Raw genomic sequence first — 26,840 nt, 5'->3', positions numbered from 1 at the left:
TCAGAGAACAGAGCTACAATTCTCAGTGCCAGGCTGATTTGCAAGAGGTTGTTTGCAGGGCACTATAAGGATTTGGCAATTCTTACAGCTCAAGCATTCCAAAAAGATTGGAGGCCAACTTCTGAGAAGTTAACATTCTTTTCACTGTACACATGGATAAGGAGCATGGTTTAAGGCACAAACTTTCTTCACTATTTTTAAGGTATGGTGCTAGATTGTCTGCCATGGAGACAGAAGTCCTCTATGGACCAAAAATGTATAACTTGATCAAAGGTAGTGCAAGGTTCGCCAGATTTCTTCACAAGTATTCAACAAGCCCATTCCAGATTAGTTATGTTTTTATGAGAGAAAGTAGCTCAATCTACAAACAGATTTAGTTCTTGGTCCTTTTCCTCATCTCTTTTGTGGTTTTTCTCTTTTCCTCTCTCCTCAACCTACACCTTTCCGTCCCCCACCAATGTAGCTTCTCTCCTCTTTTTCCTTCATACTTCCATTTCATTCTCTCTTTGTCCTCTCCCTGCTCAGATGTGCCACCCTAAGCAATCTCTAGTCTCCTACAGACCCTACACTGAATTCCCAATGTTTTAATGCTAATGAATACCAGTTTTACTGTGCAACTAGTTCAATAATAATTATTCTGATGGTCAAAATGAAAAGTGAGAATGCCAATTTCTGTGTGACAATGAATGCAGAATGGGAGGATGACTTAGCAGATAATATGCTGATAGAAACCAAAATGCCATCCAGAGAATGGGCTCTCATTACTTTCTGGCAGAACTATCAATAATTTTGATGGATTCCAACAAGATGACTCTTTTTGAAGCAGAGGCAAAATTGGCAGTTATTTTACCACCAATCAGTGGCCTTTCATTGAAATATTACTTTCCCATCTCACCTTATGACCTTGTTTCCCTGGTTCACCAGCCTCTCCTTTTACTCCTTTGTGACCCTAAAATAAAGGATCAAGAAAAGAGTGCACACAGTTTGTTTAGAATTTGATATACCCACTCTTCCAACACAGACTGCCTACCACTCTCCAGGTGTACCTTCCATAACACCTCAACAGCATCACATGGACATATTCAGACATGGGCTGTGGTGCCACCTTCAGAAAAACCTAGTCCCAATAAATCACTGTGTCCAACACTGCATTTATAATCCCCTCACAGAGCTAGTATCCCCAGAAATCAGACAAAATAATATAAAAGAAACCAAAGTGTTAGTCAATAAGGTGCATCTTTCAGTTTGACATGCTGCGGAGTTCTATAAAATCGAAAGGCTTGGAGGAGTACCTAGCCTGTCTGAACCTTTGGGTCTATAGACACTTTGGAAAGTGATCTTGGCACCATGCTTTCTGAACAAGATAATGGGAGATCCAAGACCCAGCAAGACCCCTTCCCTATCAGTGATACGGCATTGTAGTCTGCATATCTACAGGGGTAATGCAATTAGTTTAAGTACATCATTTCTCTTACCTTCATTCCCATTAGACCAGCGTGTCCTGGATGGCCAGGTGCACAAGCATTGGGACACTGAAAAAGTACCCACACATGGAGTTAACATGAATAAGAAGCTTAAAAATGTATATTGTGGTTTAAGACTGTATTTTTCAAAACAAATGAACAAATGTCTTACCAGTGGATCTCCTTCATGCAGGCCAATTGTTCCCTAAATTTGATGAAAAGTTTCAAAGTTATAAAGAGAACATAAAAAAATGACCTTATCTCGTACAACAAAAACCACATCTGACACACTGCTGTATAGGAAAGCTGAAGATGGAGAAATGTCAGATAATCAGTTGGCTGAAATTCTGAAATTACACTCAACCAGAGGGTATGTCTGCAAAGTAGTTAAGCAGCTATGAGCTGCGTCTACACGTGCACGCTACTTCGAAGTAGCGGCACTAACTTCGAAATAGCGCCCGTCACGTCTACACGCGTCGGGCGCTATTTCGAAGTTAACTTCGACGTTAGGCGGCGAGACGTCGAAGTCGCTAACCTCATGAGGAGATAGGAATAGCGCCCTACTTCGACGTTCAACGTCGAAGTAGGGACCGTGTAGACGATCCGCGTCCCGCAACGTCGAAATTGCTGGGTCCTCCATGGCGGCCATCAGCTGGGGGGTTGAGAGATGCTCTCTCTCCAGCCCCTGTGGGGCTCTGTGGTCACCGTGGGCAGCAGCCCTTAGCCCAGGGCTTCTGGCTGCTTCTGCGGCAGCTGGGGATCCATGCTGCAGGCACAGGGTCTGCAACCAGTTGTCAGCTCTGTGTATCTTGTGTTGTTTAGTGCAACTGTGTCTGGGAGGGGCCCTTTAAGGGAGCGGCTGGCTGTTGAGTCCTCCCTGTGACCCTGTCTGCAGCTGTGCCTGGCATCCCTATTTCGATGTGTGCTACTTTGACGTGTAGACGTTCCCTCGCTGCGCCTATTTCGATGTTGGGCTGAGCAACGTCGAAGTTGAACATCGACGTTGCCGGCCCTGGAGGACGTGTAGACGTTATTCATCGAAATAGACTATTTTGATGTCGCAACATCGAAATAAGCTATTTCGATGTTGGCTGCACGTCTAGACGTAGCCATGGATGGCCTGCATCAGCTGACATGAGCTCAGGGTGCTGGAGTTCTGGGTCTATAAAATTGCAGTGCGGATTCTGATGTGGGCTGGAGCCCAGACTCTGGAACCTCTCAAGGGGGCAGGATCCCAGAAACCAGCCTCCAGCCTAAGCCCAAATGCATACACTTCAATTTTTCAGTCCTGCCCAATTCAGCTGACATACACCAGTTGTGGCTGTTTCACTGTGGTGTAGATATATTCAAAGGGAGCTTTACTTAATTGCCATAAATTGCAAGACTCTGTGTGTAATATTTTGCCCTCCATCTGAGATTTGCTTTTCTGAAAAGCAAAAACTATTTTTGAAGCATCACAGATTTGTTTTAAACACAAAAAGGCTTACCTGAAAATTTTCGGGAAGAAGGGTCCTCCGGAAGAAGGACTTCCTTCCAGAAGCACCCCTGGGGCCACGCTTCTCCACAGCATTTTGGAGTCCAGAAGAATGGTCTTCGGACTCCAAACCACGTGACATTATGCTAATGAGGTGCAGGGAACTTGCATCTGCGCCTCATTAGCATCTTTCACTCCGTGTATTAGCATGCCACTTCCAAAGCAAGTGGTCTGTGTAGAAACGGCCATTTTGTGAGGGAACTTATCATAGACTTTCTGAAAACCTAAGTGCATTACATCCACAGGTCATTCTTGTCCATGTCTTTGATGAACCTTCAAAGAATTCTAATAGGTGAACAAGGCATGATTTTCTTTTACAAAAGCTGTTTACTCTTCTCCAACAAATTGTGTTCAACTACGTGTCTGATATTTCAGTTCTGTGGTACAATTTCAACCAATCTGCCTGGTTCTGAAGTCAGGTTTACTGTCTGTAATTGCTAGGATCACCTCTGGAGCTTTTTTAAAAAACTGATATCACATTAGCTATGTTCTAGTCATGTGGTATAGCATCTGATTTAAAGGAAAGGTCACACAGGAACACACTTATTCAAACATTAGTACATATTAAACATAACCACTTACTCTGGGTCCTGGGGGTCCTGGTGGGCCTGGAGGACCTCTCTTTCCAGCATCACCCTGAGATTTTAGAATAAATTTAAATCAATTATTACAATGATATACACAACAGACACAACAGTGGTATATTCAGGCCTGCAGTAGCTGTGAGGCAACCAAAAAAGTACAGACAAAACAGTCCATCTTAGAACAGTAAAGCTCAAATTTCAAGAACATAAGTCTGCTTGTAGAGTGTAAGTAAATAAATTTAACTCTAGATGGGTGTGAGATTGTATTTGCTTGTATCCCATGCTTGTAGTAAGAGCGTGGACAACTCATTAAACACATGACTTATTTTTATTAAGTTTGTGCATACTATTTTGATAGGCATGATAGAAAATCCTAAAATAAAGGTGTGAGACATAAGGAATTTTCTTGACTATCACCAGTCCTTTGTTTATTTCATATAAGTACCCAGTACCGTTGGTACTAATTTAATAGACAGTGAAATAATACCATGTGAAATCTACCTTGATATAGTCTTTTCTAGGATGACAGGCCATAACAGAAATTTCCATTAAAGTCTAAAGTATTTTATTCTTTATTCCAAGGAATTCTGCAGAATGTCAAGTGAAATAATACTGTCAAACACTGTAATATGCAAGATGTTTGGCAGAGAATATTTTACTGTGTTCTGTTACTTGTGGAATTCTCTGTTGTTCCATTTCATGTGTGGCATATACATCTCTGTTAAAATATTACTACAATGAGAAAAGTGATTTGTTACACCAGACACTTCCTTATTTTCTCTGTGTGTGTGTTTGTGTGTGTGTGTGTGTGCATGTGTGTGTGTATGTTCCAAACACAGTCTTGTACTCTGAAGCCAATGGGAGCTCTGCAGTTGTATTTACTGGGAGCAGGGACAGTCGCCAAGCCAAGATTTTACTATTGTTGTCATTGGAGAGCTAGGACAATACTATAAATAATCTAGATCCTATTCTGCCTCATGTGTCATCCACAAAAGAACCCTCATCAGTGGAAAGGCTGTACAGGTCAGAAAAAAGAACAATTAGATTTCTGAAGCCCAAGTTTGGAATTAGAATCTTTTGATTTACAGTGTTGTAGCCATGTTAGTCCCAAGAAATAAGAGATGCAAAGTATGTGAGGTAATATGTTTTATTAGATCAACTTCTGTTGATGTTAAGGTACAAGCTTTCAAGCTACACAGACTTCTTCAGGTCTCAAGAAGCAGGCATGCCATCTCCCTCCCCAAATCTGCATAAGAACTCTGTTCTGATTAAGCTTATTAAGCTCATGATCAAAAGCTTGTACCATCAACAGAAGTTGGTCTGACAAGCTATATTACCTCATCAACCTTGTCTCTCTAATACATTTATAAAACTGGGAAAATTTAATAAGGAAATAAGTGAAATAGGTTTAACCAATAAAAATACCACTTTGGTATTTCTGTATCATTTTTCTGACTATAATCTTACTTTCAGTCAAGTCTTACTGCTTATTGATCGGTCTCACCTTTTAACTATGTTCCTATTTGATATGACTGACTGGAAAGTGTTCTGAGATATTCACACTGAAGTTAAACAATCAACTGAGAAAATAGTAGAGATGCATCATTAAAAATTAAATGCTATTTATTCTATTTCTTAACCTAAAATGTGGCTTTTAGTCCTATTTCATTATTAAATATATAGCAAAAATAAAACAACTCAATGAATCTGCCCCTCCTAACATCTGCAATGTAGCCACCACTGTGAAAAAATGGGTAGAAGGGAGGAGTAGGGGACATCACTGTTTAGAACAGTGAAGTAAACAGTAGCAAATAAGCAGTTCTACAAAAAGTGTAATTTATTCCACTATCATCCCCTACTCCTGATTAAGGGAAGAAATTATAACTCCAAATTACAGTTTATTTTCTGGTATACCAGTGAAGTAGTGAAATTGTGCATCACCTCTAATTCAAGGAAGACTATAACCCACAGGCTGGGTCTACACTAGAGAGTTTTGTGGACAGAAAGGGTCTTCTGTCGACAACTCAGGGAGCCTCTACACACTTAAAACATTCTGTCGACAGATTCTTGACAGAACTCTGCATTTTCCTCAACAGTATTATCCCTCAGAAATTTGAGGCATAACAATCGCTCAACAGTGTACTGTCGACAGAAGTGCAGCGTAGACACTTCTGTCAGAGAAGACTTCCAGTTGCTGAGCAGCCCTCTTTGAAGAGCTGCCATTCCACTTTCTGGTACCAGAGGGCAGTGCAGTCTGACAGTTCTCTATCGACAGGGCAAGTTGTGTGTAGGTGCAATCTGTTGACAGATGTTCTGTCGAGATTCCCCGGCCGACAGTAACTTCTGTCGACAGATGCTTCTAGCATAGACATAAATAATGTCTCCACAGAGCCCTGAAGGTGTGAAATATAAGTGCTAAGTGGTCTGAAGATGACAGGGACTGCTCACTCCACATGGCTTCGTGAATGGCTGGGATGCACCTAAACTATATGAACTAGACCCTAATCTCTCTCTGGCTCAGTTCTCTTTCTTTACATGGGGATGATAATAACGGTTCTTGACTTCACATAGGTGTCTTGGTGGAAAATGAATTATGCTTATGAAGGGTTCAGATGGTCTGGAGATCAGTGCTATAAAAAGGCTATAATTAAGGAGAAAAAAAGTCCTTAATCAGTGCAGGGTTGGTTGATGTGCAATAAGTGGGGCCATGCTGAATGAGGAGGATAAAAATAAATATTGATCATCTTATTTTTACAGGGATATGAACCAGAGATCCTGGGGGAAAACAGTATGTGATCATGTAATAGAAGTTTTTAACATCAAGCATACACACAAGGGGCCAAAAGTTAACAATATATAACCTGCCTTAACTTTGCCATTTCCTAACTTTAGTACTGCCCATTGCATCTTTGGCATTCATTAATGCATGAGATTTTTCACGAGGATTACTGTATGAAACACTTTGTTCTATTATTACAGGTGGCCAGCTCTTTGTGATATTAGTTTCAAAGGGGTAGCCAGGTTAGTCTGTAGAGACACAAAACACAAGACATCCTGAAGCACTTTACAGACTAACAATTTTTATTTATTAGGTAATGAGCTTTACTTCTTCCACAGGTCCTGTTGCACAGGTGACTTCCCCCAGTATCTCTTTGTTTTTAAATTCTTCTTCTCCTCCTACTCCCTTCCTCCTGCCCCCACTCCAACCCCCGACTATATAAACCCTGGATTCTTATATTTGCACTACATTTGATGAAGTGGGTCTTACCCATGAAAGCTCATTACCTAATAAACGTCTTAATCTTTAAGGCGCTACAGGACTGCTTGTTCTTTGCGCTATTAATTTATTTCTGACCAGATTCTCCACAACCTGCTCCTCTCCGTAGAATACTAGCAGGAAAAAAAATCAAACAAAATGCTTATGTTCATTTTTGTGTTCTCATCCCCTAAACCGTGTTTGGGTGGTATAATAATGATATTTTCTTCTGCACAAAGTCTTTCAGACAGCAAGAAAATGCAAGTTGCTGGCAAATGTAGTACTCACAGGTGGACCAACACGGCCTACTTCACCAGGAAGTCCTGCTATGCCAGGGGGACCCTACAATAACCAAGTAAAAGAAACAAACGTGTAAATTATTTACGGTAAGATAGAGATAGAAGTACATAGGCAAACGTCTTCCCAAAACAACAAGAGACAAATTATGCCCACAGAAATGCATATCTACTCCCAAAGGTCTAAAATGGTTTAAAATGTTAGTTGTAAAAATTATGTTTATGAATAGATACAAAACAGCAGGGCCCACAAAATTATTATACTGTCTTTTCATGTTATTACTTTGATTTATTATAGATTGTATAAAATGTTACTTACTGGTGGTCCAAGTATCCCCTTACCCTGAAAAAAAGAAAAATGTGATTAGCAAGTGTGTATGTTTTCTGACATTTAATCTTGTTAGAGTCAAATGTAAGACCATCAACATCGAAGTAGCGACGAAGAACGTCGGAAGGAAATGCAGAGCGTCCACACACACAAGTGCTCCCCGTTAAAATAAGGGGCCAGCAAAGCCCCAAGCCGGTTCCTTAAAAGACCCCTCCTAGACACACACGGCCTGCACAGCATGAGATCCACAGAGCCGACAACCGGTTGCAGACCCCTTGCATGCAGCAGCAGCTAAGGGCTGCTACACACAGTGACCATAGAGCCCTGCAGGGGCTGGACAAAGTGTCTCTCAACCCCTCAGCTGACGGCCGCCATAGAGGACCCCACTATTTTGATGTAGCGGACACGGATCATCTACGCACACCCTACTTCGACGTTGAACTTCAAAGTAGGGCGCTATTCCCATCTTCGGATAGGAATAGCAATTTCGACGTCTTGCCACCTAACATCGATTTCAACATCGAAATAGCTCATGGCATGTGTAGATGCAACGCATAGTATTTCGACGTTGTTCCAGCTACTTCAAAGTAGCCAGCTAGTGTAGACGCACCCTAAGAGTCAAAAACCACTGTTGCTGTGGATAGACACGTGTCCTGGAAGTGACAAAGGGAATGGAGTGAAGAAATGTTTGAGAGTACAGCAGTGCCTTGATTTACCAGAGGGTTCCATTCCCACACACCCTCATGTAAGTCAAATTTCATGCAAGACTCGGGGTGGCTTATTTTCTCCAACAGAACACACATTCTGAAGCCAGGGAAGCAGCAGGAGCACCTGGAGCTCTTTTTGAAAGGTAACCCCTGGGGCTGGTGGGGGGGAGGGCAGTTGGGGAGGGTTAAGCTTGGCCGTTGGTTAGGGCCATGGGAGGGGGGTTAAGCCTGGGGTGGGTTAGGGCTGCAGGAAGGCAGAGGGTGGAGTTCAGCTGGAGATGCACACTGCGGGGTGAGGTTGAGCTACAGCAAGAGCTATGTTCAGGTGTTGAACCAGGCCATGGGGGGTTTGAACCAGGGCCACACGTGGGGGTGGTGAGCTGAAGCTGTGCACAGGGGGTTTTAACCAGGTGTGGGGCTTGAACCAGAGCCACACGCAGCAGAGAGGCTGAGATGGAACCATGCTTGGGTGGTGAGCCAGTGGGGTTTTGAACCGGGGCCAGGGGTTGAACGAGGGATGGGGGAGGGTTGAGCTGGAGCCGGGCATGGAGGGTTGGTGAGACAGAGCCACGCACAGGAGTTGAGCCAGACCCACTCATGAGGGGTGGTAAGCCAGAGCCAAAGCTGGGCACAGGGGTGGGAGGTGAGCCAGAGCCATGCATGGGCGGCAAGCAGGGCTGGAGGCGGGGTTGAACCAGGGCCGCACAGAGTGAGATTTTGAGTTTTGCTTAACTCGCATTATAAGAGCAACTTGAAATCGCACATTGAGGGGTTACTGTATATTAAAGTAAGGGTGCATCACAAATGGCAATTAAATACTACTTTTTAAAAAGAACTTTGTAAGGAGCTAAGAAAATAAGTATTCCACATTTAAAATATGTGCCAAATCAAATAATTTCTTCTCTGAAAATGAATCTGTACCCAAGATGCTTAAAATAGTTATCATGTTTACCCATAGGTAGGCACAATGCACCAGCTATACAGTGGAGCATAAAAACATAAGAAAAGTATATTATACTTCTAAATGACACTAAACTATAGGACATCTCACTCCAACAGACTAATAATTGTGTGAACTAGTACTTCTGAATACATCTCAGTGTATCATTCCTTTAAAATATTTTAGCTTGCTGAATTGATGTGGTGTCATTTTCCACAGCCTCTGATTTCTAGTCCAACAGAAGCATGGGCATTAAAAAGATAATGGTAAGTCATTTGGACCTGCTTATATAAACACTCAACAAAGTAAAGAAACTGCTGTTCCTACAAAATGGAATTATTTTTATAGTTTCAGGCTAAGCCTCAAACTGCCTCTACTGGCTTTAGATAACTGTCAACAACAAAAACCAAAAAGCTTGTATGAAAAGAAAATCTTCTAAAAATTGTAAGTGCTACAAAAATGCAACTAACATATTTTTGCTTTAAAAGGCCTTATACATGCAATGTAACTTGTAGCCCTATCACCCTAGACCTAAACCAGAGGCAAGAACTTGGACATCCTAAAACTAGGTCCATCAACATCCATCATGTGGCAGGACCAGGGGTGTCCCTGGACCAAAGAGCCTGGCAGCAGGGCAAGCTGCAGCCCACATCCTCTCAAAAGCCTTGCAAGGTCGGGGGAGCCCTCGAGCTGGTATCTCCAGTATCCCCAAGGGGCCAGAGTCAGTGGTCCCCAGCAGCCCCATGGGAAGAAGGGTGGGTGTGAGCCCCAGCAGCAGTCTAGGCCAGAGCACTGGCCCAGCAGTAGATGGGCAAGCAACCCAGTGGGGTGGAGGGCATGTGGTTGGGTGCTGATGGCAAAGAAGCTGCCCTGGTCTGGCAAATTCTCTTCTTTGGGACTGGTTAGATCCTAATCATACCAGACCAGGGGGTTGTCTGAAGTACTGCACTAATTCTGTGGAGGTGGCCCTTGAGATGAGAAAAGAAAAGAAAAGAAAAGAAAAGAAAAGAAAAGAATAAAGAGATGGGATAAAAACCTTGAAGAAAAAATAGAAGAGAGAGAGAGAGTCAGAAGGAGGCCTGGAGAAGTGGCAAGAGAAACAGAAAAGAGATTAAAAAGATTGTAAAATTCATGTCCTTAAAATTACTATTGGGACCAAATATTAGCAGTCCCAGTTTGGATCAAAATCCCATGAAATGGTTGTAGAAAGCAATGGCAATGAGCCATTTTTTGTTGCCAAGGTTTTTTGTTTTCTGATACTGCACAGCATTTCCACAGTTTTAAGAAGTCCTTTCTGTGAGAAAATAAGTCTGTAAATGAGTACCTGGGAGCTACTCTGCTCACCAAAGGCCCCTGGAAGTATTCAGTGCAAAAAGCAACCCCACAAAGACAAGAGCATTTAGGCTTTCACCAAACCATGACAACCAATACACCTTTTTTTGTACTGTGCTCATTGCATTTCTGGTGGCTAAGATCTAACAGAACAACCTCAGGGTTTCAGGAGGCTAAAACATGAAAGAAGGCCAGTACTTGCTTCTCAAAATGTCCATGAAGGTGAGAATTAGCTCAAACGGAACTTGCAAGGAAAACACAAAAAAAGAAGACCTCCGTCGAGGGGAAGATCTACTGAGATTGAAGGACAACAACTGGGTACCCCTGTGGTAAGCTGGAAGTTTTGTTCTGAGACAGAGTGAAATGGAGGAGACTTGTAGATGTCCTATGCTTTACCCAGAGTACAAGGGTTTAAGTCAAGTGAATCCAATACTCCCTTTTAATAGGGTAATTTTCACTGATAAGCATGAAGAGGAAGGGATAGGAATCAATTCAATTTCACTAACATCATGATCATTAGTATCAGCTATATTTAGAGAAATTCAGTAATTTCCCTGTTCGTCTAGCATTCAGTCCACTCACTGAGCGTGAAGCATGCATGAATGTAATTCTCCAGAGAGATTTATTCGGAGAGGAGCTCTGTCTGTATTTGGTTTTCTTATGCTAATAACCACTGTGCCAGATCACCAACATTGAAGTCCTCCATACAGTGTGTCCTCCATACACGGTACAGGTAATGTGCTGTATATCCTGTTTATTTAACCACAATTCCAAAAAAATAAAAAAGGGTGGGTGGGGAAATTTGCAATAATATCAGCAGGTATCTCTAGTACACCCCTCTTTCCTGTGTGAAGGCAGTTCCTTTGACTTAAGAATTATTCATCTTTCTAGGTTGTAAATACACACACATATCTGCCACCACATACTTCACTATTAGTGATACCTGTTACCAACCACACAAGCTCACGTTTTATTAAGCACATACAGTACAGCTTGCAATATAGCTTAAAAAAAAAAAACAATCATTACCAAGACGTACTGGAGTGTATCACAAGCAGTTAAAAAGTCCCAGATCAAATGAAGGCAACTGAACTGCAAAATAGTGCCCATAATCCCATGACATCCACGTAACCTCCATTTATTACTTTTATAGCCCTCCCTCCCCCCTAAGTATGATTTCTTCCACTCCTAATGGAACTGGCAGTAATCCTGGCAGGTTGAACAGCTGAGGTTTCCTTTAGAGTGATGCACCCTTGTTGTTTTTTTCCACAGTAGCTTACGGAGGAAGAACAATGCTTCTTACACATTTCTGACATCCATCCTTCCAACAGGATTACCTGTTATTCTGTCCTGGAACCAATGTTCTCTGCAGATTCCCTTTGGATGAAGTTAAAATCGCTATAGTTTTCCCAAGTTTCACAATTTCTGCAGGAATGCAGCCCAGCTTTCATTACCATGTACTTTAAATTGAAATAACTCATTTAATTTATCTCCTTTTTTCTCATAGTCACTTTTCACTTTTAAATCTTTCTATACACACGTCTTTCTGGTCCTCTGAGTAACAGAACTGTCAAATCAAAGCTGTCTCCTTCATGCTATCTCTCTGGTTTTGCACATAATTCAAACCACTCTCCCAAGCAATCATTTCACCATCTCTTCTGCTGGGTAAGTGGCAGATCCACCCCTTCCCCCAAAATAGTCCTTTCAACCTGCTCAGCAGTTGCCACAGTTTTTCCGTTTCTGTAACTACAGATTGGTTATATTATGCCAACACAGACTCCATGTATCACAAGTTTGTACTCTAATTGTCCCAGGTTTCAGATTTTCAGCTAAGGAGCAGAAAACAAGGGAATATGTCCACATGTTATTATGGACCTTAAGCTTGAACATTTTTAAATATAAGCTCTCTTCAGGATAAGGAATACATTTGTTTTTATGCCTACATATTTTGAGTGATTCTGTATATAAATAACAGTAAAATTAATGGGGCACAATTAAAAATGAAAATAAACAGTAGGGCTGCAGAGTTCTGAATCAAGATGAAAAGAGCAACCCTAATACTTATTCCCAACAACTCCTGTCTCAGGAAACAATCAGTTTTAATCTCTTGAAGCCATATATCAGGAGACAAAAGCTTTCATTTTTTCCATTTCCCATCTTTTAAAAGATGTCCTCTACCATCTCAGAATTATCCAGCTCCCCATTATGGAAGGTCCTGAACCTGACAGTTCTTCCCAGCCTTCAAACCTGAACACTTAACCCTCTCTGAATTCAAAGCTGAACAGTACTCTTTGAAATCCTCTTCTCACATTATGCTATGTATCTTTCACCATCACAAAAAACAAAAAAAACCCACCTTTTTCATACATTTATATTTCAGTCACATAGTATATAGAGATAAGGAGCTGAAATCTGACACCTCTTAGGCTAACATACCCGTATAAATCATGGGCTTCTCTGTCTGAGGGCTTTTCTGCACTTTCACAAAAAGATATAAATTCTTACAACATATGTTCTCAAAAATTTCAATCCCTTTGCAGAAAAACTCCTTCCTTCTAGAGCGGTGGTTCCCAGCCTTCTCAGTAACATGACACACTTCAATCAGACAAAGTAACAAAGAGGAAGCCGTGCTAGTCTATACACTATCAAAACAAAAAGCAGTCAAGTGGCACTTTAAAGACTAGCAAAATGGTTTATTAGGTTTTGCTAGTCTTTAAAGTGCTACTTGACTGCTTTTTGTTTCAATTAGACAAACAATTTCATGGCACATCCACTTGTTTCAGCTGAACTGATTACTCGTAAAGGTCACATTTACTTACATTTACTATGGTTTCAGTCTTACTAGGGAGGTTTGCAACACAGTAGTGCATACTACAAGCTAAACAAGGATCAAATCCATTAATGTTTCAAATCCACCACAGAATACATTGTCTTAGCCAGCAAGCACAGACACATTTTCAAAATCTGCTCAGTGCCATGCTATGGGCGTTGAGTAAACACATAACCACTGAAAGCAGGCCCCTTACCTATTAGTCGTTGGAGTCAGGATGCAGCATTTAAACCATATCCCTATTCCAACAGACTCCCGCCCTCCGTCCCTCCCACTTGACAGAGCAGGTACTGGGGGCAGGCCCCCTGCCAGCTTGTTGGGGCCAGGAAGTGGCATTTCAGCTGCTTCCTGTTGCAAATGGGGTCCTGTGGGATTGGCATTTCCCTTTACAATGGCTCTTCAAAGAGCCATCATGGGCAGGAGAATTGATGAACTCCACACCAGCTGGGACTCAGCCAGCCTCACTGTTTGAGCTCCAGGTGTCGTGGGGTCATCAATTCCTTCCCCACCCCCCGCCAAGCCCCATGGCAACTTTGCAAAGAGCCACAGCAAAGGGAAATTAGTGTAATTTCACAGCACACTTGGACAGTTTTCATGGCACACCAGTGTGCTGCAGCACACTGGTTGAAAACCACTGTTTAAGTGCATGCAGATAAATCAGTTATTCTGAATGCAATAAGATCTTTGTAATGTGGTCATAAGAAAGTCAATGCCATCTACTAGAGACCCTATTTTCTAAGGAATGTATCTTAAATGTGTTTGAATAACTCAGTCTCTACCCTACCAAAGCAAAAAAAAGTGCTACTTTTTATAGTATTCTGTTAAATCAGAGGTCCTTGACAACTGAATTAAGAGATTTTCTTGCTCTCTGTCACACAGTCTAGCAATTAAAATAATTCACAGTTATCTTTTAAATCTATACTATAATAAATATATGGCTTACTGGAAGTCCAGGGCCTCCAGGCAATCCAGGTTCACCCTGTAAATAATATAAATATTATTATTATTTGTCAAGTTATAATACCACACTTAGGCTACATCTACACAGCAGTGTTATTCTGAAATAACACAGCTACACATAAGAATGCATTTCAAAACAACACCCTGCTATTTTGAAATAGCATGTCCAGATACGTAGTGCCAATTTCAAAATTGTGCCATTGTACACCATTATGTCTTATTTAGAAATAGTGCCATTCCGTGTCTTAACAGCACCTATTTTGAAACAGGCTTCATTCCTTCTGCAATGAGGTTTACAAAATTCAAAATAACACACCTGGTATTTTGAATTTATTTTGAAATAAGGGTGTGTGTAGTGTAGACACTAGCAAAGTTATTTTGAAATAACATGTTACCTGAAAATACTTTTGCTGTGTGGCCATACCCTTAGTGTTGTACACAAAACATGTAGGAAAATATAGTTCTTGTCCCTGGAAATGCTAGGAACTAAGGGTCAGATTATCCAACCCTTATGTATCTTGACTACCTTATTTGAGCAGTCCCATTTAATTCAGTGGAGTAGCATGTAAAGAAAGTTTCTACTCATTGTGAAAAAAGATAGAGAAGTAGACCATAATATTAGGGGTTTGTTTTCTTTTAAAGAGAACAATTCAAACATTTTGGTTACTCTGTATTTGTGTTCTTATGTTGAAAGTTCATACATTTGAATTGTTGAGGTACTGTGGCGCTTGCTGTGTATGGTGATGACAGCTATGATAGGCCCTAATCATGCAAAACCCTGAACAAGCTTCTGAGAGATGATGTGTACCTTCAACTCCTAAAGAAGTCAAAGGGAGTTGTGGGCACTCAGTGTCTCAAGAGGGTTCAACTAAGTATTGCATTCCATACTAATTAGAAAAGACTAATATCTTATTAACCCCATATATATAAATATATGCCTATGAAAATGCATCCAAGACTTGATGATTGACTTTGTGCTTACCTTTTGTCCTCGAGGTCCAGCTGGGCCAGGTGATCCATCGGGACCTGTCAGTCCCTGGTGAAATAAAGTATAATTTATCAATTAACTCATGTTTTTGTCAATCACAAATGAAGAATCTATAAAATATAAACCACTGTGAAATTTCTTTACAATATGAATAAATTGGTGAGATACAGAGATGGAGCTGACTTTCAAAATTCTAATCCATATCCAAACTCTGCCAAACCACATGGTAATATTTTGTGGCTGTTATTAGCATATGGGGTATACTGCCTTCACTAATAATGTTGGCTAAATTCCACTTAGTAAGAGCATGTGACCTCAGATTCCCTTAAATTTCTCCAAATAAAATACATTTTCTAAATTGCTAGACAGATGAACTGTTGCGACTTATGATTAAAATGTCAAATCTCCATGTTTGTCCTGCATATTCAGCTATCCATAATGAAAAACTGGAATTAGTTTCAAGATTGTGTCTCAAAAAGATATTTGAAAAAAGCTAAAACAGATAGGCATTTGGTGACCACTGATGAAAAGACTTCATCCTTCCTTCCATATTCTGCTCAGCATGAATATGGAAATTAATAATCACTCAGTAACTTCCCTAAAAGCCTTTGCATTACATTAGATTTATACTTACACTGATACTGTTCCTATATTATACATTTACCTATACATATAGGCTATGTCTACACTAGCCCAAAACTTCAAAATGGCCATGCAAATGGCCATTTCAAAGTTTAATAATGAAGTGCTGAAATACATATTCAGTGCCTCATTAGCATGCCAGCAGCTGCAGCACTTCAAAATTGACGCGGCTCGCCGCCGCGCGGCTCATCCAGATGGCTCCTTCTTGAAAGGACCCCACCAACTTCGAAATCCCCTTATTCCTATCTACTGTTAGGAATAAGGGGATTTTGAAGTTGCCAGGATCCTTTCAAAAAGGAGCCCCATCTGGACGAGCCACACGGCAGCAAGCTGCATCAATTTCGAAGTGCTGCGGCTGCCGGCACGCTAATCAGGTGCTGAATATGTATTTCAGCACTTCATTAGTAAACTTTGAAATGGCCATTTGCATGGCCATTTCAAAGTTTTGGGCTAGTGTAGACATAGCCATAAGGTCATGTATTTATTTTAGGTATATGCACACAAATACAAGAAGGCTGGGAAACACGCAGAAAGAACTGGAAATCCTGGAATGATCAAGGAACTGTGATGTGATTGGAATAATGAAGACTTGGTGGGATGTCTCACATAATTGGAGCACTGTTGTGGAAGGGTATAAACTGTTCAGGAATGACAGGCAGGGAAGAAAAAGTGAAGTAGCATTGTATGGAAAAGGCCAGTATGGTCGTTCAGAGTTTCAGTATAAAATGGAAGAAACGCATACTGAGAGTCTAAGTTAGATGTGAGAGAACCAAGGGTGATGGTGTCTGCTATAAACCACTGTGGGGTGGACAAGGTAGATAAGGCTTTCTTCAAACAACAGGCTTCCAGATCACAGGCCCTGGTTCTCACATGGGACTTCAATCATCCAGACATCTGCTGGGAGACTGATAGAGCAGTATGCCGACAATCCAGGAAGTTTTTGGAGAATGTTGGAGACAACTTCCTGGTGCAAGTGCCGAAGGAACCAACCAGGACCCAGTCTCAGCTTGACCTGCTGCTCACAAACAGGGAGGAATTGGTAGGGGAAGTAGACCTGTGTGGCAACCTGGGCAGCGGTGATCATGAAATAGTCACGCTCGGTATCCTGACCAAAGGAAGAAAGGAGACCAGCAAAATACAGATCCTGGAATTCAAAAAAAAAAAAAAGCAGAATTTGACTCCCTCAGGGAACTGATGGGCAGGGTCCCCTGGGATGCTAACATTAAGAGGAAAGGAGTCCAGGAGAGTTGGCTGTATTTTAAAGAAACCTTACTAAAAGCACAGGACACACCACACTGATGTGCAGTATAAAAAGCAAATCTGGCGGATGACCAGCCTGGCTTAACGGAGAAACCTTTGGTGAGCTTAAACGCCAAAAGGAAGCTTACAAGAAGTGGAAACTTGGACAGATGACTAAGGCAGAGTATAAAAAATAGGTGCATGCAGGGGTATAATCAGGAAGGCCAGAGCTCAACTGATGTTGCAGCTAGCAGGGGATATAAAACAGAGCAAGAACCCCTACAAGAGAGCGGTAGGATGGGTGGCCGGAGCATGGGGAGACTACCATCCCACATGGCAGTGGGGAGTTCAGAGCGGGCTGCGTGGGCAGAGATGGCACTCCAGGCTGCTGAGGGTTTGGGGGTGAGGAGCACAGCTGTAGTGGAGAACAGTGAAGGGATCCCTCTTTACTATCCATAAAATTTTCAAATCTGGCAACCTCCAGGTCCTGGGGCTGCTGGATATGAAAGAGTTTACTGTGCTGGACCACACGGACCATTGGCCTGACCTGGTATGGCCATTCTTAACATTTTAAGGGGCTCAAGAAAATTATGTGGTTTAGGTGACTGAGTTGTGATGAAAGAGAAAAAATCCTCTGAAATTGAGTCTTCTCTGAAAAGTAAAAGAGAACAAGATTTGCAAATATTTGGTTTCATATTTGGCATTTTCTCAATGTTTCTCAGTTTGCAAACAGAGGACTTCAGGGATATTCAGGGAAGTCAGTTTGGAATGTGAATTGTGGAATGAGTAGGTCCCAATTCTATTTTGGATTTGGAATTTTAAGCATGTTTTAATGGCATTTTCAAGTTGTCCTTTTGCAGAAGACCTTTATAGAAAAACCCATCAACTTCCAACATACTGCATTCTAAAGTGACTTTTAGCACCTCCATAAAGCTTATGTAGTTTAATGTTCTCTCCATCCTTACAAATTGCTGGGTCAGGACAATATTATAAACTATTTCTCTCACAATTTTTATATAAGCTATACAGTAATGTGCTTAAATCCTTGCATAAGTACCAATATGACAACTCCATCATAGCAGAAAAATATAGCACGAAGTTTTCTTAAAATTATATGAATAAGATAGTAACAGAGAGAAAGCAACACTAGCTAGTCTATATACTATCAAAACAAAAAAAGCAGTCAAGTAGCACTTTAAAGACTAACAAAATAATTTATTAGGTGAGCTTTTGTGGGACAGACCCACTGAAAAAGTAGGTCAGTCCCACAAAAGCCCACCTAATAAATTATTTTGTTAGTCTTTAAAGTGCTACTTGGCTGCTTTTTTGTTTTGATATGAATAAGATAGTATTTTAGTGCCAGTATATTTTTTCAGTGGATTTGTTCTAGCTTTCCATCAAAATAAGCTTCCCTTGAACCTTAGTGCATTAGGTCTATTGTTCCTCATGAAGAAACAAAGTTACAAGGGCTGTAATGATCACTGGGTTGGGCTGCCGTCCTCCTTGTTTCAGAAGAGCTGACAGTCAAGTCACTATTTCTCTTAGGATTCTGTCTCTCCTGGGATCACAGTTAAAGTCCACTCATAAACAACATCTCAATAAAGCATAATCTTTACCTTACTACTATTCCACATATCTAGGAGTCTCAAATTTGGATGTCCTAAATATGATATCATAATAGTTTTCTTACACTTGCAAGGTCCTGTATTGCTACTGAGGAATAACATTTCCATTTGGGGATATGCTTATAGAACATGAGTGGGATGGATTATGCAACACTCTTAAAGGCCATCAATCATCAGTTTGGGTATTTAAATGAATTTGTATTTTCACATTATAATTTGTGTTTTTAAAATTATATAAAGATGACTAAAATATATATTTAAATAAATTTGCAGAATTAGTCTCTTCATTTAAATTGCAAATAATGGGTCTTATTTGTTTCTATAGGTCACTTAAAACTTCATAACAATTTTGTAACTATGAGTGCATCTACACTTGCATTCCTCTTTCACAAGAGGTATGCAAAGAGGTAAATTGAGCATGCAAATGAGGTATACATTTGATATTTGATACCTCATTTGCATATTCTAATTTCAAAAGAGCTTCTTTCAACTGAAGAAAGCCAGTGTAGATGCTGCTCTTTTGAAAGTAAATCCATATTTGAAAGAATCCTTCTTCCCTTTATTTAATGGGAAGAAGCTCTTTCAAAATTAGAACATGCAAGTAAGATGCCAAGTATGCAAATTTATACCTCATTTGCATTTTCAATTTGCCTCATTTGCATACCTCTTTCAAAAGAGGAATGCAAGTGTAGACGCACCCAAGATGTTACAACAAATATGTGGCCATTCACATTATACACTACTTTAGAATTCTGTCTGAAGTTCCAGAGAAACTAATGTTTTTGATTAATACTATAGCTAGACAGTAATCCTCTGTTTATTTACTTCTTATGCCTTGTGGTTTTATGGTCCATGTTTATTGTTTAAGGCATAGGCCATGTCTACACTAGCCCCAAACTTCAAAATGGCCACACAAATGGCCATTTCGAAGTTTACTAATGAAGCGCTGAAATGCATATTCAGCGCTTCATTAGCATGCGGGCAGCCACGGCGCTTCGAAATTGATGCAGATGAGCAGATGGGAATAAGGGGACTTCGAAGTAGGCGGGCTCCTTTCAAAAAGGAGCCCCGTTGGGAAGAGCTGCGCGGCAGCGAGCCACGTCGATTTCGAAGCGCCGCAGCCGCCCGCATGCTAATGAAGTGCTGAATATGCATTTCAGAGCTTCATTAGGAAACTTTTAAATGGCCATTTTGAAGTTTGGGGCTAGTGTAGATACGGCCATAATGTGTTTAGGTTAGATTACTTCTTGGCCTGCCAGGATAAAGCTTCACAATTGAAAATATTCAAAAATATGTGACATTTTATTCCAGTTTATCTTCTAGGGTAGAAGATCTAAAAAGCAGAACATTCCTGATCTCAAAAAGAAAAAACAAAAGACCAAGCTTTTCTCAGAGAGAATGACTCAGAACAACGCTTGAGATTTCCAGAGGATTGGATCATGTTTTAAATATATTCCTTTCCATGGTATTGAGCTTCTTGCATGAGTCCTTCATGTAGTCTTCTTAGACTCTCTTATACAGATATTCTTCATTTTTTTTTATTGTGTCTCAGTGTTCCCCAAGAGGAACCTTCTCCATGTGTGCAATCAACTGCCCTTACAGTATGTTGTACACAAAACATGAATGTGATGCTTCCCCAGGCAAGGCAAAGTGAATCAATCTGTGTGGTTAATCTTAACATCCCAGAAACTGCTGCAGATCAATTACAACATTTGGGAAAGGGGAAATTTCCTCAGTCCTGGGTTCCTTACTTATCTCAAGAGACAGCTCTTGCCCTTGTCTGTTGTTAGTAGGGCGTAATTCAAAGCATCTCTCTTTCTCTGGTTTCCTTTCTCTCATCCTAGAGCAGGGTGGAGCTAATTTCCCAGGCCGTCCTCAGAACCCTGCATGCAGGGGAGGAGCCAATTATGGATGCTACCTGGCAGGGCCTGCTGCTAACCAAAAGTATGCTCATCTTGTTTGGCTCTCATTCTGCCACAAATGCCCCTGGCTCCCAGTAGCTCCCTAAGCCTGGACAAGTGGAAAGCAGCATGCACACTCTGGTTTAAAACAGCACCCAGCACTGAATAGAGAGCTTCCCTGCAGCAGCTGCCTGGCTCCCACCAAAGTAGTTGCTCGACTCCTCCTCCCTTTCCCTTGGGGCAGGCTGGATTTCTGCAGGCAGTAAATAGATGAATGGTACAGGCTCCTACACAGGGGATTTCAGCAGGTCCCTCCCACCCAATCATTTCCCTTCCCTCTAACCACCTTCTCCCCTCACCCCACAGCTGTTTTCCCTCCCCAGAACAAGAAGGGAGCAAGCTGCTGCTCTGTAACTCCAAACAATCCTGGCTCTGTTATCACTCAAGGAAAGGCTAGAATCCTTAGCTCTCCCTGGGGAAGTCAGGCCTCCAGACCCTGTGCCCTGCCTTGCCAACCTCCTCCCAGCCCAGTCCTCTGTGCGTGAGAGAGAGTCTTTCAAACAGCAGCCAGATCTTTCACTCACACACTCCCGCCCGCACGGCTGGCCTCTGGGTTGTAATTAAACCAGCGGCCTTAGTAGGAGGTCTCCTGTCTACAGAAATAGTCTAGAGAATGAATTATGTTTCCAAAAAAAGAAATCAAATTCTACTCACGTCAGCTCCTGGCACTCCTGGGGTCCCAGGGGCACCTGGTTTACCTGGTTCACCATCCGGACCCTTCAGGTTTCAAATGGACAGAGAAATAACATTTTAAATTGAGATGCGAGCAAAGCTAATACAAAGATCCGGGTCATTCCTGTTGCAAGATCAAATGCAAAGCAATGTAACTTACTTACCGGAGGGCCTGGAGGGCCATTGGGACCTCTGTCTCCCTAAGAGGGTGTAAAAGGGAAACAGTTCAGTCGGCAGCTTTTACAGTCCTGAGGTGGCACCAATAAATCCACGTGCAAAATGTTAACTGAACACATGGTCAGGAACAATCTCTATTGTGTAACCTCCTATAGTTCCTATTATGTGGATTCTATACACCTACTGTATGCTATCAAGAACAATTCTGTATAGGGTTTTGTGGTTTTTTGTTTTGTTTTGTTTTTACAAATTATCAGGAATAATTGCATATGATTCCTATCACACACTGTAATAAATAATTCCATATAATTCCTTTTACAGACTACCAGCCTGTCCCACCCACCCCCCACCTTCAATCCATTATTGCTTCAGCCAATGCAAAACAATAATCCCTATGTTGGTTATTAAGTACAGTAGAGAGTGCTGTGTAATTCATAGAATCCCCTTAAATACTAATAAGAAGAACAATTTAAGTATGTGCAGAAGGTGTTTCCAAGTGCAGGGTAGACACTTACATCTATGCCATCGATGCCAGGAACTCCTGGGGGCCCGGGTGGACCTGGGGGCCCTTGTGGACCTGGGGGGCCTCTCTGACAAAGAATAAAACAAGGTGCACTTAGATATTGCGCAGATCACCGAAAATTTGCAGCAGCTCAGGGGTAAGGGTGCAGGAAAGGGGCTGTGAAGTGGGCTCCTCAGTCCCCAGGGCCTTTTGCTGATCAAAGAGCTGTTCTCAGGCCATGATGATTAATGCAATCATCATTTTAACCCACTGAACTTCACTCCCTCTTGTTCGTGATTGCCAAAACACCCATTGCAATCAAAGCCAGGAATACAAGCTGTCAAATTCCCACTGTTCTTGTCTATTGTCATTCACGCACTGCACAAGAGCAGGCATGCCAGTGTGCAATGTCACTGTGTCACAGTACAGCACCAGCTGGGCTTGGCAGAGCAAAACGTTTGGGGATGATGTTTGGATCAGAAATTCCCTAATCAGCGTTTGAAAAATCAATATAAAACCAGTGAAGGAAAAATGATATTCTTTGTGAATGAAGCTTTGAAGTTCACCACACCCATTGTCACAAGCTCGCTCAGCCTAAACAGAAGTGATCCTTCTTAAGAGTCAGAGTGTGGAAAAAAGACTGAAAATGCACCCCTTCTCTGCTCTCACTGAGGCATTCATGGAAAGAACACTCCCTTTGCAAAAGCTCCTGTTCTCTACAGCCTGGGTTCCTGGGGGTTAGAGGCGGTAGCATGGGCTGCATATATTTGAAGCCAAAGAAACATGTTCTTTGAGAGAATATTTGTAACCCTCGAGTTCTGTAATATACTGGACTGTTTTCTTTATAACTAAACTCCAGCTGCCAGGCATAGCAAACTGCACAATGGGGGCTTTGTGAGTGAAACCTCAAGCCCCTTCAGGAGGGAGGTGATGCACTCCGTCTGCAGGAGCAGCCAGTATCTGAAGCCTCCAGTTGCATTCAGGCAGTCCAAGCTCTGGCCCCTGCCCCCCGCCCCCCGCTCTTTTTCCAATTGTGCTGGCACATTAGCAATATCTGTTCTCACTTGCAGTTTACACCCTGCTTATTGGCCCATTGCTTAGAAAGGTTCTGTTCAAAGCAATTGCACCGACGGCATCTACCTCTCTTTGCTTAACTTATTTTTCCTACCTCAGAAATGCAACTGTGAGTTCAGTTTGTTAAAAATACAGTTACAGCCATCACTGCGGGATAAGACAACACAGCCACAAGACGGTTGGATTTTGAAAGGCATCATATGCTAGACAAGAGGACAGGAGATTGTTCTGAGCTTCCTAGGGACTTTGTATAGACCTTCCCTTTTCCGCTGAGCGGGCTTCCTTTCCTTAAAACTTACCTGTGCGGAAATCTGCCTTATCCACATTGAATAAGAAATGCACAATAAAAGTTAGGTACAACTTACTTGAGCCAGGCAAAGGCACATAATTTGTAGAAAAACCCCTAGAGGTAAGGATCCCCTGCCAATAGCAGTGCTAGCCATGGTCACTTCTCTGCTGACCAGCAATGCTTTCCACTCTGTTGCTGTTGATGGATTTTAGGACCTGCAAAAAATTCCCCTCAAGTGACTCTCTAGCAGCAGTAGAAAGGTAAGCCCTGCTACATGCATCTGTTTCCTCTGTTTATTAATGGCCTTAGAGGAGGGTAATGGGGATTGGAGGAAATCTGAATGCTCAGAAGGAGGGGATTGAATGACACCCAGCTCCTTTAACCCTTTGCCCTGCTGCTCCTGCTCCTGCTGCTGCTGCTCTGAACATGGTCCTCACCAGCAATCCCTTCCTCAACTTTCTGTGTGAATTATCAAGCAAGAAAAGCAGACCTAGGCCAAGGTGCTTGCAGAAAGCCCTACTCCCTACAGAGGCATATGTTTATCTCTGCCTTGGGTGGTTTGATAAGAAAAAAAGTAAGAAACCAAGAGAAGAGTTCAAAACATGAGGTTCTTCTGAAAGATGCCAAATCAGAGACACATTTGTTAAAAATAGACATCTGTAACCACAGGAAAAGATACTGGCAACTCAGAGGAAAAGGCTGAAGATATAGACCCCATGATGGTATGAATATGGGGCATGTAAGGCCTAGGAATCCCCTTACCCGCTTCCTTGTTGGAAGTTCACTGCAGGTTTCTCTTTGTGGTCGCAGAGGGTCACAATGAATGAGCATCCACTGGATTTCGAACTAGTGAAGGAGATATAATGAGTTAATTTAGTTCAAATGTTCATGTTTGCCAGATATGAAATTCAAGACCATTCTGATCAACCATCTCTGTATGATTACAGTCAAAGAAACATATAACATATAGAACTCATTGTTACCGGAACTTTCAGCATAACTAGCAAGTACTCAACAATTGAATGGTGTCAGGTGCTGGAACTTAATATTTTTTCGAACAGATCAGTTAGTTACCATCAGCTGTTTCCTTGGTTTTGTCCATTTGTGTATTTAGAAAGGTGCATAAAACCTTCTGTAGGAACTGAGGGAGAAGAGAGTCTAGAGTTGATCATGTCCAAGAACAGGTGTTCTTTCATATGCTATTCTGTGGAATTTGTTTTATGAATGAACACACATTCCCAAAATGATTTCCTTAGGCTTTGACAGTTCTGTGGTTTGAATGCAGGAGTTAGAAATCTTAATAAGAGGAATGCTAGAAACCTGAATCATACACATGTGGCAAGCTGATATACCTTTGTGAGATTCCACATCATCTTCAATATTTTCACATTGGTTCTGTAAAATGAACCAGAAATAAAACCACTTCCTTGACTCTGAACTAACAACTGGCCCTTCATGTGTCTGCATAGATGAGGAAAGTGGCCTTTACATACTCTTTGCTAGAAATGACTGAGTGAACAAATGCTGTAGATAGCTTCAGAGGCCTGGCCTTTGGCATGCAATGTACAAGTAGTACATTAAATGCAGGTGGCTCCATGTAAGTGATATTAGCACCCATGCAGAATATTTCTTTTTCTGAAATTTTAGATCATTTTCCCATATCATTCTACCTGATCTTTGTGGTCATGAAGCTAATGAATAGTCTGGTCCATGTTTTCTCAGGCTGCAAACAGGTATAGGGAGTCATAACCTTCCTCTTTTTCTGACCAGGTGGAATGGGAAGGAAGGCTCATGAAGCGTTTTTCAGGTGTAAAATGTACTCATAATAAAGAAAAATATTGATCTCTAGCCTGCCTTCCCAAGAACCCCATAGAAGAAATTTCAGTCCTTAGGGCTACGTCTACACTAGCCAAAAACTTCGAAATGGCCATGCGAATGGCCATTTCAAAGTTTACTAATGAAGCGCTGAAATACATATTCAGCACCTCATTAGCATGCGGGTGGCCGCGGCGCTTCGAAATTGACGTGGCTCGCTGCCGCACAGCTCATCCAGACGGGGCTCCTTTTCGAAAGGACCCCAGCGACTTCGAAGTCCCCTTATTCCCATCTGCTCATGGAAATAAGGGGACTTCGAAGTAGGCGGGGTCCTTTCGAAAAGGAGCCGCATCTGGATGAACCGTGTCAATTTCGAAGTGCCGCGGCTCCCTCATGCTAATGAGGCGCTGAATATGTATTTCAGCGCTTCATTAGTAAACTTCGACATGGCCATTTGAATGGCAATTTCCAAGTTTTTGGCTAGTGTAGACACAGCCTAGGACTTTCAATTCCTGGTTAGGTTCCTATTTATCTGATTCTGTCTTATTGACAGCTGATGTGACATATCTTCCCTTCAACCCTTCCACTGTTTAATTCCTCAAGGCTTCTTGGTCTTCTTCTCTGCTGCCTCCGGAACATCTCAGTGTCCTCTTCAGTCTTGGTCGTAATTTCTGTGCAAACTGAACCCAACCTAGAGCTCCTCTGATTCATTCTTAGATCACTCAATTTCTATCTAATCCCTTATGTTGACTTCCTCATTTCCACATTACACCATGTATTGTTACTCATTAATGCTTGAGGGGTTGACGTCCTTTACAGTCACATCTATGTCTTCAACTTTGCCATTTGTCACATTCAGAAAATTGCTAGAATTCTTCTTTACTTTGATTCCACCTTTATTTAAGTTCTTACAATCGATTCTTTGTTGATCTTTATATTTACCCTGGAGATTTCAGAGTTTCCAGAATGTAGAAGCTACATTGCTTTCTTCCTCAAGGATGTTGTACCAAAGTCCCCACTCTGTCATATCACCAGCATCTCATGTATCTCAATCTAATTTAAAAGCTTCTTTCTGAGGCTGTGGCCATACTAGACACTCCTTTCAGAGGGGGCATGGTATTGAGGCACTTTGGCAGATGCTAATGAGGCACTTCCATGAATATGCAGCACCTCATTAGCATAATGGCAGCCAAGCATGCTTCAAAAGTGCCACTTTTGACACACTTGCCGCTTGTGTAGACAGGGGGACTTTCAAAATGACCACCTGATTTTGAAAGCCCCTTCTTCCCAAAACCAAATAGGAAGAAGGGGCTTTTGAAATCAGGGGGTCAAAAGTGGCACTTTTGAAGCACGCGCGGCCGCCATTATGCTAATGAGGCGCTGCACATTCATGGCAGTGCCTCATTAGCATCTGCCAGAGTGCCTCACTACCATGCCCCCTCCAAAAGGAGGGGGCTAATGCAGCCACAGCTTTAGTTTCCAAAACTTGCCATAGACTCATTCCACCATAACTTTATGCACTTTCTTTGTAACTAATTTGTTCTATTTGTTGGCCGTGGCACTCCTCAATTTGGAGCTCTCTTTTACCTGTTTTGCATTATTTATCTGTCTCTACTTTCTTATTTG

General features: G+C 41.8%; 1 protein-coding gene across 1 annotated transcript in view; it reads right to left on the bottom strand.

The window, feature by feature from the left end:
* COL9A1 (collagen type IX alpha 1 chain) overlaps window positions 1–26,840 on the bottom strand; it is a 105,704-nt gene that overhangs the window by 47,556 nt on the left and 31,308 nt on the right. Inside the window, exons 6-17 of the mRNA XM_074988877.1 lie at window positions 24,166–24,245; window positions 22,050–22,149; window positions 21,522–21,557; window positions 21,340–21,402; window positions 15,213–15,266; window positions 14,214–14,249; window positions 7,453–7,476; window positions 7,126–7,179; window positions 3,580–3,633; window positions 1,636–1,668; window positions 1,476–1,532; window positions 896–949 (exon numbers count right to left, since the gene is read on the bottom strand). Of these exons, the coding sequence (XP_074844978.1) occupies window positions 896–949; window positions 1,476–1,532; window positions 1,636–1,668; window positions 3,580–3,633; window positions 7,126–7,179; window positions 7,453–7,476; window positions 14,214–14,249; window positions 15,213–15,266; window positions 21,340–21,402; window positions 21,522–21,557; window positions 22,050–22,149; window positions 24,166–24,245 (645 nt within the window). The remainder of the gene's footprint in view (window positions 1–895; window positions 950–1,475; window positions 1,533–1,635; window positions 1,669–3,579; window positions 3,634–7,125; window positions 7,180–7,452; window positions 7,477–14,213; window positions 14,250–15,212; window positions 15,267–21,339; window positions 21,403–21,521; window positions 21,558–22,049; window positions 22,150–24,165; window positions 24,246–26,840) is intronic.

The sequence above is a fragment of the Carettochelys insculpta genome, chromosome 3, assembly GCF_033958435.1.
Source record: "Carettochelys insculpta isolate YL-2023 chromosome 3, ASM3395843v1, whole genome shotgun sequence".
NCBI lineage: Eukaryota > Metazoa > Chordata > Testudines > Carettochelyidae > Carettochelys > Carettochelys insculpta.
This window is presented reverse-complemented; position numbering and strand designations above follow the sequence as displayed.